Raw genomic sequence first — 15687 nt, forward strand, 5'->3', positions numbered from 1 at the left:
CAAACCTCTCTCCATTTTTTACTTTCTCCTGGTCACTTACATACACTCTATGTCATGCAGTATAAGTTTGCCAGGAACAAGTTCCCTCAGCTGCCAGCCCCTGCACAATGGCTGCAAAATCGTTCCTTCCTCTGGCCTCCACAAGCAGCAGGAGAGATTCATCTTCTTCCCACAGAAGGAAATTATGTAGCATGCCTTTCAATTTAGTTGGGCAATACCTTTGATCTCTGATCTCTCCATATCAAAACATGCCTCAGGCCTTCTAAAAATAAAATAATTCCCTTATCCCTCCAAGTTGCTCTTGGAGGGACATCTCTGGCTATTGCCTCTGATGTCAGTCACTACAACCCCAGCAATGGCACTGGGGATTTATATCTCATTTTATTATATCCAAACTTCTGAGTCCCTAACCTGTTTTGAATGTCCAATATTAAATCTCAGTAAAGCCCTCCCGCCCCCTTTTTTTTCACTCACCTTGCTGAGAAGCTGCCTATCTGCTTTCTTGATTTCACACCATGGAGCAGTCAGGAAAATGACCTCATGTGTTCTGCTATCTTGAGAAACCTCTACATAAGGTTTTGGAGTTTTTCATACCATATGTATATATACGTGTGTGTGTGTGTGTGTGTGTGTGTGTGTGTGTGTATTTTATGAAAAAAATAGATGTTTTATGAAAATTAATATATACATATATTTATTTTATGAAATGTTGATTATGGTATTGACTATAGAAAATATTTAATACTATTGGAGAAAAACTAAACCCAAGACTTAGTTAAAAAAATTAACTTTTAATATACAGAACACTATGAAGAAAATGGCATCTCATTGAAATGATAGTATTAGCCAGTGAATCTTTACTTCACCCACAGGATGGAAAAATTGACTATAAGCCTGCTTTCACTATGAATCTGTCAAACAGAATAACCATTGGGAATTCGGGTCACCCAAGAAAATGGAAGGATCCTGCTAAAAGCTGTCTTGAAAGAATGAGCTCAGTGGTAGACCATCACTTGATTCAATCTCCAGTATAACCAAAAATAAAACAAAACAAAATATAAGTAAAAAGATAAATATAATACAAAAGTTGGATAAACATACTAGTATATATTCTTATTAAATTCATATTTTGAAAGTTGGTATTATAATTTTGATAATTTGCCTTGTTCTGATTGGTCTAGTGTGAGGGTAAGTTATAGATGTATGTAATATGAAAGCACGTACACAGTGAGGTAGGAATGGCCAGAACTGTACAAAACACAGTAAAAATTTATTCACCTGATATTCACATAATAACCAGGAAAACTGTATAAGTTTTGAGATGATGCCTTAGTCAAATCATAAGAAGAAAAATATTTTCCTTAAAGTTCAAATATAAAAATACAAACCTTTGTCCAGACACATGTTGTAACAACATTGCAGGCAGCTCTGAAGGGCTAAAATGATATACAAGATCACCATTAACTGGGGATCTCTGTTGGCTCGCCCCCAAATTGCTTGATTCCTGTAAGTATTTTGCTTTTAGGAAGGGTAGCTGGATGGACTGTGACCTCCTGAACTGTAGCCCAGAACAGTGAAACAATGATGGTAGAAAAGTGGTGAAATCTGGACAGAGTGTGCAGTTGAATTAACAGCAATGCATTGATGTAAATTTTTAGCCTCATCACTATACCTTGTTTTATATGAATCATATAAAATATTAATATTAAGTGAATCTGGGTAAAGGGCACATGAGAGCTTCCTACACTATCTTTTCAACTTTTCTATAAATCTTAGATTACTTGAAAATTAAAAGTTTACCAAAAAATGTGGGAAGGAGACTTAACTATGTACCGGTGCACACAAAAACAAACCTGAGCTGTAGTGATGTTCTGATAACAGTAACAGAGATGAATACACAAGTGTCATTTCCAAAACAACCCATGGAGAAAAGAGGAAGTAGTGGTTGGGAAAAGGGCACATGGGCCTCCTGAGTGCTGGCCATGTTTTACCTTCTTGACCTGAACTGGGGTTACACACATCTTAATTTTTGGTAATTCATTGAACTGTACTTTTTATTACATACCCTTCAATCAAAGAAAGGATTAAAAATATTTCAGTATTACTGGCAAATACTTTCCCATTTCTGGTAAAGGTGAGGATGAACACAGAGTATAGAAATAAACGAGGTGTACAAGTGGGGGGGGGATCCTGTGTGGGCCCAGATACAACAGTCATTAGACTCTAAGTCTAAAGTTTTTAAACTTGGAAGGACCTTGGAAATGACCAAATTTAGCCCTGGCAAATTCTTCATGGAGGCAGGTTCATAGGTGCTGCTGTGTTGAGACAGGCAGGGCCAGACATGGGTGTCTTAACAGAGCTCTCAGGAGATTCTGAAGCAACCACATATATGCCACCGAGACATCTGGGGAGTGAAGTGATTTCAGAGCCAGAATATCCCAGAAATTCACAAGAACCATATCCTCGGCCTGGCTTTCTGTATAACTAAATCTCAAACCCATAGTAAAGACTACTAAGATTTGAGACCCCCACTAGAAGTATGTAATATGAAAGCATGTACACAGTGAGGTAGGAATGGCCAGAATCATAGACATGTTTCATTATCATCATGAATTTTTTACCCTAGAAATATCACTGTTTTTTCAATCTAATTTAGATTTCATTCTTCCAATATAGCATTAATATTTTAACATATTTGTTATTTATTAAGTAATGGCAGGTCATAGTTTATAAACTATTAAAATAGAAGGGCTACTAACCTATGTATTGAGGTTGAAAAATGAGAAAACTAATCAGTCGGAGATATTATAACTAGTCAAGAGTTTCTAGAATTCATTTCTCTTTTTTCAGACTGATAAATTCAACTGAATTTCTCCCCATAATTATTGTCTAATAAGAGGAACTTATATATACTAGTTTTGGGCTTGGATTCTTTCATTTATAGTTCTGTTAGCTGTGATTTTTCTGAAAATTTTTTCTATTGAAAACACTTCAACAGTATGTTGGCAATCATACACAACAAAAAAGTCTTCACTGGATACTTAAAATAAATTAAGGTGCTTCTTATTAATGCAAGAGTAACTCATAGTATATTAAGGGTGATTTTAATTACTTCTTTTAAGAAATAACAATTTTAGGTAGGCAATTGTGAGGAAAATTATCATCATAAAAGCCAAAGCCACATGATCCTTCCATAAACTCCAAGGTGAGAGATCGATGCCCTGGTTTGTCAAGAATTCTTCACCAATACATCTGAAATTCAACACAAAAATATATGATTATATTCCTAACATCTTTCAAATTGTACTAAATATAGTTGCTATTCCTTTGTTAAAGAAGTCTACAGGTCATCTAAATATTCAGTATCTGTCATTTCATAAGTAATAGCTGACAGTCACTGAGTACTTCAAATTTTGCTAGATATATTAAGCAACCTGTGCCTGACAGCTTAGTTAATTCGTAAAACAATCTAAAGGAATATAAATATTATGCATATTTCAAAAAGGAGATGATGCAGGCTTAACTTACTTGGCCAAGTTTACAGATTCACACTATGAACCAATTTCCTAGGCTTCTCAGATTCATCTGTTTTCAAATCTATAATGCTGCTCTCTTCAAAGGAAATACTGATCAAGTAAATTCATTTTCTCCTCGTGGGAAAACCTCAGTTTTTATGATGACAACTCTGTCCCCTGTTTATATGATCAAAGCTCCTTAAATTCTGCTTACATCACAAGATAGTCATCCAAAAAATAGGCTAAGAATTCTAAAACCAGAACCAGGGGGGAAAAGGGCTTGTGAACAGAATTCTGTTCTGTCAGCTCTCACACCAATACTATAATGAGTATTGCAGATAGTCAGCAATGAGAAGATACCAGCAGGTCTAGGATCAGGCTCAAACCTTAAGTAGCAGCTAGAGGAGAGCAGGATGGAGTGCCTCTGTCAGAGGTGAGAAAAGCACCTGGGCAGGGCTTACCAGTAGCCAATCCAGAGGTTCACAGACTATAAGCCCTTAGTAAACCATGAAAATAGTCTATTACAAATTCAAATGTTCTGAAAAAGAACTCATTTTTTCACATTCGATAATATTTTACTGTTAAGAGAACAAGAGTTACACAACATGTTCACATACATTAGTGCCCAACAACTCACTTTACGAGTTAAAAAACTTAGGCTTAGAAAGTCTTATTGACCTTGAAAGAATCCTTACCAGCTCTAAGGCCAGGGACCTTTCCATATCATACTATGATAGTAAGCAAACCCAACGTGACACTGAATGCAAACTTACATTACATAATTGGAACAGCTACTGATTTCTGTTGTATTGAGTTCTGGACAGTAGTTTCGTCCCAAAAATTCATTGTGTTGCAAAGCCTAAAACACAAGGGGGAGAAGGGTAAGATAAATAGTTTCAAGGGATTATCACAAGGGGGCAGGGTAAATAGTGTCAAGGGATTATCACAATTATGCCCTCAAGTTTAATGTTTATGATTATTTCTAAAAAATATTCTCTTTCTTGCCATGTCTTTGCCACAGCAAAGTACCTAATTTTCCCTGGAAATAAAGTAGGCTAGGGTTGAGATGCTGGCTCCCATTGGATAAGAAAGGAGAACTCTGGTTAGATTAGACTGTGGTTACTTCCTTCTCTCCCAATTTTATAGTTTGAACACTATATTTAAAATGATATAACAGTAAAATGGTTCTGTGATTTGGTTTGGAATCTTTGATGGCTTCATAACTGTGGCATGCTTGGTGGCTAGGAAGTTTCTGTGCAAAGACACAGAATGCCTGGCTGCTAGGAAAATTTCTGTGCAAAGACATAGGATGCCTATCTGCTGTAGGAATGCTCTGCATAAGGAGGATCTGTGCTAGAGTCTTATCAGCCTCAACCTTGACCTCAGGCTCACAGCTCCTGAGAATAAACAAAACTCTCTTGTTAGACAACTACAATGTTTCACAAAGCTCCACTGCACCTGAACCTGTCCATATAACAGTAAATTTAAACAACGGACACTTGAGAGCTACACAAACCTCTTAACATTACATATTGCAACTGTAGCATGTAAGTGAAGAATAAGCTGCATAATGTTACTTACTCTGTAAGCTGCCTAATGACACAATGAGCGATAATGTACTACTGATGCCAATGATCTAATGAAACTTATTGATATAAATAAATAAAGCTGACAGCTTGGCTATTCTGTTAGTCTGCCTCTGTATCTTGTCTCTGTGTCTCTTTTTATTTTCCTTACATAATAGAGCTCAAAGAATATTGCTGATTTATAATAGCAATCTTCTCTTATTTATTTTTTCCAATCCATTTTAATTATGATAGTCAAAAACGTAATCATTCTATTTTGACACAGGTTATTTTGGAGTTGAATAGCTCATGAAAGACAATATGGTTTTGAGTATTATATGATTTTTGTTCTGTTCTAGTTTTCCTTTTGATATAAACTATAAATTCTAGTCTCTCATCCTCTCATTTACTTCCTTATTTAACTAAAACACTACATGTTTATCATCAACTTTTATTTTCACATTTTACTATGAGATTTATCTATGACTTTCCTCTTCCTCAAACAATGGGGTGACTGGGAAAAACCCCATGTGACTCCAGGGACTTGTGCTAACTGAGGCTAACAGGATAGTCTCATTAATTGCTCTTGAAAGGAGACTCCAAAATCACAGACATTCACATCTCATGGCTGGGGAAATGAGCTGGTCAGGCTTTATTTTGCTTTTCTCATAGCTTGGAAACACATGTATTGTAAGAGAATAAGACAACTTACCAAATAGCCATAGTGAGGGATACTGAAGTACTCAAGCCATGATAGCCAAGGTGGAAGAGGAGTGAAAGTCAGCAATATACCCAATAAACCCTATAAAAAGCAAAGACCATGAATCAGAACCCAACTTGTGATTTTATGAAGAATTCTAGATAATACCCTTTTCAACTTTCAACTCTACAACTTTCCAAACATTTCCACTAGGATCATCTCTCTTCATATTCCTTCCAGTTACTCTAAAAAAAATCTTCATCGTTTGAATGTGTATACACCTCTGTGTATCTAAGGTTGTTTATTATTTTAAAGGAAGGACCATTTCCTATAATCTGCATAATATATACTATTTGGATGATCTAAAATTATTAAGACTATGTCCTCAACATTCTCTGTAACTGCACACAATGGAAGTTTAAGAAATAGTCATTCCTTGGTACCTGAGGGGGATTGGTTCCAGAACCTCAGTTCACAGATACCAAAATCTTCAGGTATTCAAATACCTTATTTTTAAAATGGTGTAGTATTTGCATGTAAATCATGTACTTCCTTTTTTACTTTAATATTACTTCCTATATATTTCAAATCCTTTCCATATTCCTTAATGATACTATAACACAAATGCTATATAAGTAGTTGACAATACATATTTTATGGCATAATGACTAAAAAATGACATTAAGAATAATTTGAGGTTCAGAATGCAGGATTCAGATTACCCAAAGCCTAGAACTGATAAACACAATAATATGATGAAGTACAGCAGAAAATATGGTCAATACTTCCATTTAAAGCTATCAGAAATTAATATTACAATAGAGATACTAGGAACAACTTCTCAAAATACAAGGAACAGCTATGAGGTTCACATAACACTTGTCCTAAATGGTACAATTTAGGTGGTACTTGGTACCACTAGGATAACAACATAATGACAACGTTGTATGTCTGCCCACATTTAGATTTGACCTAACCAAGTGCTTCATATAACACATACCATCTCTGAGTAATATGTGGTTTCATGACTATGGTTTTAAGGTTCTACCAAGATCCTTTACATAATATTCAGTCAAAATATCCCATAAATCAAACAATTCATCTGTATTTATTAAAGGATATTTTATTTATTACATGAAATATAAACAAGACATCACTTTCTGAATGAGATACATTGTAGTTGACAAATTCAGAAATTCAGAAATGAAAGATTTACACTTTGACAAGAACTTATGCTGATTATGTATCACTGAAAGACATCTATTGTAGCAGAGATGACAAGTGCATTAATTGGTTAAGCACTCCTATTTAGTCCATGTCATGGAACAAAAATGTGAGAACTATGTTGGGGATATAGCTCAGTGGGTAGGGTGTTTGCTTCATGTGCACAAAGCCTTGAGTTCAATCCCCAGCAGCACACATACACACACACAAAAAAAAAACAAAACAAAACAGGGGAACTTGTTCTGTTTATCTGTTAATTCATCTATGTGATTACAAACTTTAGGTCCATGTGAGATTAGAATTAAGTAACTATTATAAAGAAAAGATAAGCAGAAATACTTGATATAGAGATTCTTAGGAACACAAAAAGGGAATCACCTAGTACTGTGGACTTTGGAATTTTCCAGTATTCTTAAAACACTCCTTTTCAAAATACAGGACCCAGGTAAGACCCCCCTCCCCATGCCACACACTATTACACTTCTCAAGGAGCTTCACATTCACCTTGGAGTTTCAATGCATCCAATGAAACTGTCTCCACTGGTTAAACAGCTAGGAGTTCTCTAACTCCAGCATGAAAATCAGGTAGAGTCTACTGATCGCATTACTCTGATTTCTAAAGTTCAAGGTCTTATTCAATACTATCAAGAAGTGTCTTTTAAAAGCTCATCACTAAAGACATGTTCATACTAACGACATTAGAACACTAGCAAAATAAGCTTGGATAAAGTTGAGAAGGAAAGCTGGTAAATTCTCTAGAATATACCTCATCTAGGCCTCCTGGAAGCGACCAAATCCCATGTATAGAATACTCAAAGTAGGTTTTAAATGACAGGTAAAGGCACAATAAAGAAAGAAGGGGAAATTTCCTTCTGAGAGAAGTACAGTTTATACTCACCAGCATTAACAGATAATAGGTACTTAAAACTGCTGCTATGAAATAACGTTGATGTGAACCTATAGCCAGTAGCAGGGAAGCAGTTGAATAGTACACCATCAAAACAGTAAGCATCATGATTGAGAAAGCTTCTGCCTCCAGTTTCAATCCTTAGGAAAAAAAGAAGGGTTTATCACGGCTGCCTAGGTCAATATGTATTCAGGATCATTTACCATGCAAATAATGCTAATATTCAGAGCAATTAATACCTGAATGAAGAAAGTTACCCACATCCAACTACCATGGGCCAGCAATTTTAATTTTCACCTATATATAATTGCATGAAGTTACCACACAGATTTCTTTTGTACATTTACTTGCAAAGCACTTTTCCGTATAGCACCTCTGTTTTCCTATGTGGAATTAGGACAAACTTCAGAACTACTTAGATGGAGAGGCACAGGTAACACAACTGGTCAAATTATACTGCCTTCTCCTATACTCAGACATCACCACATTGCTCACTATTTGCTGTCACTGCATTACTGAAGAAACAGGAATCAGGTTTCACAACTTCAGTGGTTTTAATGCCTGGGGGAAAGAAAGGAATCTCCATACCTAAGTCTCCCAGACAAACCATCACATGGCTCTGTGATAGAGAATGGAATAAGATAAGTATACTTTAAAAAGTGTACCAAGCAAACATTCATTATATAGTTTAAAGATTTGGAACAGCTATAAAAACACTGATCAGGAGTCTGGGCCTAGATACCATGATCAATTCCTTATAATACACCTCTTATTTGTATACCGGAAGTTTTTGGTTCTTATACTATAGTGTGTTATCATAAATAGATATTTCCAGTGTATGTGAGAAATAGAGAAACATATAGAAATTCAGAAGCAATGACCCTGGGGTAAAGTCTGAGAACAATGCAACAATGATCAAACCCCAAAGTAACCATCTTTCTCTCATTATTAAGGGTATAGGGAAAGAAGACATGTATACACAGATTCTTTACTTTTCTATATATCTCTTAGACCTTATCAATAATACATACCAATCTAAATTTTATCTGTATATAGTCACATGTTGAGAGACAAAGAGAAACAATATAGATAGATAGGCAATAACTATCACAGCTCCTCAGCATAGTGTTGAGTTTTTTATAAATCATTTCTATGTTTCTTCATGATACATGGCATCTTGGTAAAATGAAGTTTTGTAAATATTGAAAGTTCTGTTGAGTAGAGCATGGGGCATGTGTGCAATCCCAGTTCTTCAGCGGACTGAAGCAAGATGATCTAAATTTTCAGATAAGTCTGAGAAGCTTAGAAAGACCCTGATCAAGACAAAAATTTTTAAAACAGCTGGGGATGTATCTCAGAGATAGAGCATTTGTCTATCATCCATGAAGCCATTGGATTGATACCCAGCATGGCACCAAAATAAAAAACAAGAAGCTTCACTTGGGAAAGACTTGAAAACAATACTCAACTGAATGGCTATTGTTGAGCATGCACAATGGATACACACTTCCCTAGTGGTGGGAAGTGTGTACTTCTAGTTGTAAGAACCATAAACATGCTTGCAAAAGAAATTGGTTTTAACACATAAGCAAAACTAAAGACACATTCTCTTTGTATTGGTACTTACCTATCAAGAAGTATGCTACACAAGTACATATAATTGGCAGCAAACTCCTGGGTAGTAATTCAGATACCAGTTTTCCAAAGAAGTAAGATGACACTTCATACCATCCACTAATAAGCTCTTGTCTACAAAACAAAAACACACACCACACATCCCAGATTAGTCTAAGGCACAGCCCAGTGGAGACACTGCTGTCCAGGTTCCTGCTGCCACCAGGTCTGCCACCAGCTGCCCACGGGCTCCAGGCTGACCCTCCCACCCTGCCCCCATCCCTTCTCCATTGCAGGTATTGCCTCCCTGGAGGTGGGACACAGAGTCTGCATCTCCTCACTCTTCTCAGATACCCTGCTTCTCCTCTCAGGCTGACCCCTTCTTAGTAGTACCAAAAGGGCTAATCTTAGCAGTAACAGAAGATTTTCTTCACTCCAATTCTGACCCTGTAAAAGATGACACTGTTATTCTCCAAGGCCTCAAAGCAACTTATGATCCCTAAACTTTTTATACTTCTGCTACTCTCATGTTAGAAAAAGAAAATGACTTCTCCCTCCAACGATCACCAAGCAATACACCCATCAGCTACCAAACCCTCATCTTTCTTCTTCCTGATGTCTTTCTCCTGAAATTCAAAACTCTTCCACCAGTATCTTCATTCCTTCCCTTTCTGATAATTCCAGTCCTTGGCATATAAATAGGGTAAAATATCTTCCATTTTTGAAAGCAGAAGAAACAACCCAGTCTGCTTTTTAGTGTAAGACTGCCCTCTTGATCTTTTCATTCCTTCATCCACTAAGGCCAACTGTACTCTCACCTCCAATTGCTAATCCTACAACTTAACTCTCTACTAAGAACTTCAAACTTTTCTTGCAAGGGTCATGTTGGCCTGTTGTTTCCAAAAAACCTAAAGATACTTTTCAGCTCTTTATTGCTGGCTTTCTCTGCAGCACTGCAAACTGATGACCACACCTAATTCTGAAACTTTGTTTTCCTTTGGTGACAGGCCCCACAAGCTCTTGATTTTCTATTTCACTCTTGACTGCTTGTTTTCAATTAATTGTGATAACCTGCATACATATTTCAAAAGCTCATGTTACACAATGATAAATACATACAGTTTATATTTGTCAACTAAACAAACCAAGAAATAAAAGAAAAATACTGGTAATCCTCTGGGTCACACCTTTGACCCAATTTTAGATCCACTCCCGAAATAAAAACCTACTCACCTAAAGAGCTTCTCCAGTTCAACACTCTTTCCTCCTAACAGGCCGGCCAAACTCTGGAAGATAGTCAGTGTACAGAGTGCCCGGGCTCTGCCAGGACAGAAAAACAAACAAACAAAAAAAATCCTCAGTCAATTCAAAGCTATTAGATCAGCTTTCAACTCACAGGATCTCCTTCCACAAATTATATAACATTTTTCTTTAAAATAGAGTCTTTAGTATTTTGTTATGGCAGCCTGAGCTATCTGGTCAAAGAAATACCATCACCTTGAATTCAGTGTTTCTCTGTTTATATTTTAGGAATGAATGCTTGGCACCATTCCTAAAATATAAACAGAGAAACAGCAAATTTAATAAACTTCTCAGATGGTTAAAAATTTAATTAGCCAGTTTGATTTTAAAGTTGAGTCAAGAAAATGGTGAGACATGTGGAAGAAAAATGCCAGATGTTAGAAGGAACCCACACTCCATTCCTTCAGACACACAGACAGCACACACGTCAGCAAAGCCCAACAGTCATCCTTGACCAGGACAGCCACCTTCCTACAAGGTCTTCAAAAATAAATCAAAGAGATATAATTTAAGAAGAAAAAAAAAATTCTGTGTACCTTCTCAGTAAAAGAATTGTGTTTTTTTTTAAAAATATATATAATTTTTATGATTATATACCAACCTCCTGGAAATAAGAACAAGCTTCTCTTCAAACCAACTTAACTGATATGAATGATTTTTAATTGAAACATTTTGAAAAAAAAAGATAAGGTAGTACATCAGTTAAGTGACATAAAAAACAAGAGGAAAAAATATTTTAAATATAAATTCAAGTGAACAATTCCAGCTATATTAAAGGAAAAACAGGAGTCCAGAGACACTCCATATATTTTCCTAATGCCTAAAGAATGATGAAATAATAGTACCTGTAAATGTGTAAACATGTAAATGTTAATATGATAATTAAAATAAATAGGAAACAGCCATGCCTAGTAGATAATCAACTACATAACTTTGAGTCCAAAAATTTACCTTATGTAAACTTATAAGTTAATTTGAAATGCATGGGATATAGCAAAGATTCAGTTCAATATAGCTAATGATATTATAGTGTTCATAACTCTGAGAAGACAATGAAATTCATTCAGATACATAATATGATTTATTTTATATTACTTTTTATTATTACAGAACCAATTCATTCTAATTCTTTATAAGATAGTAACTTACATTTGTCATATCTATTATTTATCTGATTGATTTTAATTTTTAATTTCAAATAAATCAAAATATACTTGTGCATATATGGTACAAAGTAATGATACTATTTATAAATATGTTAAATAATGAAGTCAAGGTAATTCAGGTGATCTCTACCACTTCAAATATTTATCATTTTTCATGGTGAAAACATTTGAAATTTAATCCAAGCAATTTTGAAAGGTATATTATTATTTAGCATCTTCACAGCAATGAGCAATGTATCTCAAAAAAATTAAAAAAAAATGTGTCTCTTCAATCTGAGACTTTGTACCCTTTGATCATAATCTCCTCATTCTGCCCATCCCTCAGATTCTGGCAACCACCGTTTACTATTCTATTCTATGCTTCTAAGAATTATTTAATTGTTCTGGAATGTATGTATAAGTGAGAATATGTATTATTTGTCTTTCTGAGCCTGGATTAATTTACTTTCCATAATATTCTCCACTTCCATCCATGTTGTCACAAATGACAAAATTTCATTTTTTAGGGCTGAATAGTATTCCATTATGTATACATACTACATTTTTTTCCCCATTCATCTGCTGACAGGCACTTTGATTCCTTAACTTGACTATTGTGAATAGTGCTGCAATGAACATAGGACTGATGACACCTTTTTCACAAACTGATTTCAAATAATTTCCATAAATATCTAGAATTGGGATTAGTGGAATCATTTTAAAATACATTTTTCAAATTTGCTTAGCCATAACTATAACCTTATAAAGCTATTGAATCAAAGGTGCTCACACTCTACATAGAATTCAAAGCCAGTTCTTAGTTATACAGGTTAGAGAAAGTGCAAGGATAGTACTTGATCCCAAAGAAGAACAAAACCTTTGGCCTCCCTAGCAATTTCAAATGATAAAGGACTGATAGTCACTGCTGGAGAGTGCTGTAAGGACATAGTTTCCAAAATGATGCAAAACTACTGTTTTCTAATCAAAAGAATAAATCACTGTTAGGTAAGCCACACACACAGGCTACTTTTACATAACCAAATGCCCACAGAAAATGTGAACAAAGGTAAGTCAAAAGGACAAGTTAAAATAAGGTTGATGTCTAAATTCTTCAAAAATAATCTCAAGAAATTGACCAAGATGCTTAGCATAAACAATGTTTTTTGGAACCGGGGGTTCAATCCAAGGGCTCTTTACCACTCAGCTCCAGCCCCAGTCCTTATTTTTTTGTCTTGAGACAGGATCTTGCTAAGCTGCTGAGGCTGTTCTGACTCCACCTCCCAAGTAAGTGGGATTATAGGCAGTACCTGGCTCTGACATAAACAATTTACAGGGAAAAAATAATTTACACTGATATACAGTTTCAGAGGTTTCATTCCACCCTTGGCTGGCTTCTTTGGTTGGGGTTAAAGCAGAATATTATGGCAGAAGTGATGCTGGAGGAAAGCTGCTCAGCTCATTGCAGCCAGGAAGCAGAGAGAAAGAGAGATGAGGAGGGGCCAGGGAAAAGATCAACCTTCCACCAGGGCATGCCCCCAGTGACCTGCTACCTCCAACTAGGTCCCACACCCACGAGTCTTTCTAACTATCAATTGATGAATCCACTGGGGAGAAATGTGCCTTCATGATTCTATCACTATCCAAAAGCCCCACCTCTGAACACTCCTGCATTGGGGAACCCTTCAACATATGAGAGTTTGGGGGATAGTGTAAATCTAAACAATGCTCATTCTTAGTTTAGAAAATAGCCAGCCTTCTCCATGTATCAAAACAGACTCAACACAAGCTTTTACAATCACCCTCTATAATAAAATGGGGATAAGACCATACAGCCCCTTTGGCTGTTTAGAGGTAACCTTAGGCTCTGGATGACAGGCAGCCATCCCATCAGGTAGCCACATATGGTTCTCCATACATGAACTATGAGGAGGACCCTGGGTCTGGGATGTTGCTGAGCACCTATGTTCAGGACATGACACAGCCAGTTAAATCTCTCATCATGAGAAGAGATTAAAGGACACATTACAGTTGAAACTAGGCAACAATCACAAAAAGTAATATGAGTGCTCCACACAACAGAAAAAACTGAGTTCTGTCCTCTTAACTGACACTCCTATGTTCCCCCCCAAAAAAAATTCAAAGAAATTGACTCACTAGTAACAACAACAACAGACAATCTTGATTACATCAAAAATAGAAACATTTATGTGTCAAACACACTACCAACAGAGTGAATAGATAACCCAAAAGATAGGAGAAACTATTCACAAATTAAGTAACTGATAAAGGATCAGAAATTCATAAATATAAAGAACTCAAAGTCAACAATAATGAAAAATAAAACAATTAAATTTTTGAAAAGGCAAAAGACTTCACAAGATATTCACCAAAAATCCAATAGATCTCTATTATTTACAAAAATAAAAATGAACAAGTTCTGGTGGGGATGTGGAGAAACTGGGACCCTTGCATGCTGCTGGAACAATGGAAAATGGTGCAGCTGCAGTGGAGGACAGCATGGCAGGTCTTGGAAATCTTAACAGAAAGTCCTTATCACCCAGCCATTCAATATACCCCATTGAGGTGAAATCAGAGACTCACAGAGATAATTCTACTAATCGCAGTATTACTCACAATACTGAGTAATACGGACCCCAAAAAGGGGTCAATGACACAGACTTTCATGAATGGATGCATAAACAATATAATGGACAATTAGTTGGCCTTAAAAAACAAATTCCAACATATACTACAGTATGGATGAACCTTGAGAACATTATGCTAAGGGAAATAAGCCAGTCATATGCAAAAAAAATATTACATGACTGCAACAGAGAAAGTCAAAGATGGTTGCCAAGGGTTGGGAGAGGTGGGTATGGAGACTTACTATTCAATGGTATGAAGATTGCATTTCAGAATATGAAAGAAAGGTCTGGAGGTGGATAGCAGTGATGGATGCTCAGTATAAATGTATGTGATGCCACTGAACTGTACATATAAAAATGGCTGAAAGGGTAAACTTCAGCTTGCATATAATTTACCACACATATGTATACATGTGTAAAAAGAATACTGACTCTTTCCTGAGTTTTGCATCATACTTATCATAAATTCAAATTCTTGAATGGGTGTCTACAAGCTTGAATAATGTAATGGAATTTTATAAAAATCAAGATCCAAATTTACCTACCTATGGTAGATGTCAGTACAATCATGTTTTAGTGCCAGGAAAAATGCACCTATGACCACTCCCAGAATGACTGCCACAGTTATCTTTTCAAAAAGAAAAATGAACATAAAAAGGGTAAGAATTTCAATTAGAGTTAAGATTTTTCATGTCATTTATTATTATATGATATATATATATATATATATATATATATATATATATATATATATATATATATATATATATATATATATGATCACATCTCTCCATTTCAATGAACACTTTAATGGTGTGGCCAGAGTCACTAAGCAGTATATGTTATGAAAATGCTATCTAAATTAGATGGCAAATTAAGGTATCTTTTCTTCAGGGAATTGGCAGGACAACAAGTAGACTACTGGACAAGCTAAAATTACTCTCAGTGTCCACCAGGCACTGTCAGTTAAGGGTCCAGTTCAATTCAGGTACTGAACCCACAAATGCTACTAGAGTTAACAGACATGCAGGGATCTGGGGAAGTCATTTGGGAACAAATGAAACTCAATA

At 35.7% G+C, this 15687-nt stretch overlaps 1 protein-coding gene across 1 annotated transcript; it reads right to left on the reverse strand.

Annotated features, from left to right (window-relative positions):
- Window positions 1-3090: 3090 nt before the first annotated feature.
- Window positions 3091-15241, reverse strand: LOC144366790 (broad substrate specificity ATP-binding cassette transporter ABCG2-like). The gene is made up of 7 exons (XM_078021605.1): window positions 15163-15241; window positions 10759-10845; window positions 9539-9660; window positions 7903-8051; window positions 5793-5882; window positions 4289-4374; window positions 3091-3252 (listed from the first exon to the last, which is right to left on the reverse strand). The coding sequence occupies exons 4-7, from the start codon at window positions 8017-8019 to the stop codon at window positions 3105-3107; spliced, it is 441 nt and encodes a 146-aa protein (XP_077877731.1). The 5' UTR covers window positions 8020-8051; window positions 9539-9660; window positions 10759-10845; window positions 15163-15241; the 3' UTR covers window positions 3091-3104.
- Window positions 15242-15687: the final 446 nt, after the last annotated feature.

Source organism: Ictidomys tridecemlineatus, chromosome 9, assembly GCF_052094955.1.
Source record: "Ictidomys tridecemlineatus isolate mIctTri1 chromosome 9, mIctTri1.hap1, whole genome shotgun sequence".
In the NCBI taxonomy this organism is placed as follows: domain Eukaryota; kingdom Metazoa; phylum Chordata; class Mammalia; order Rodentia; family Sciuridae; genus Ictidomys; species Ictidomys tridecemlineatus.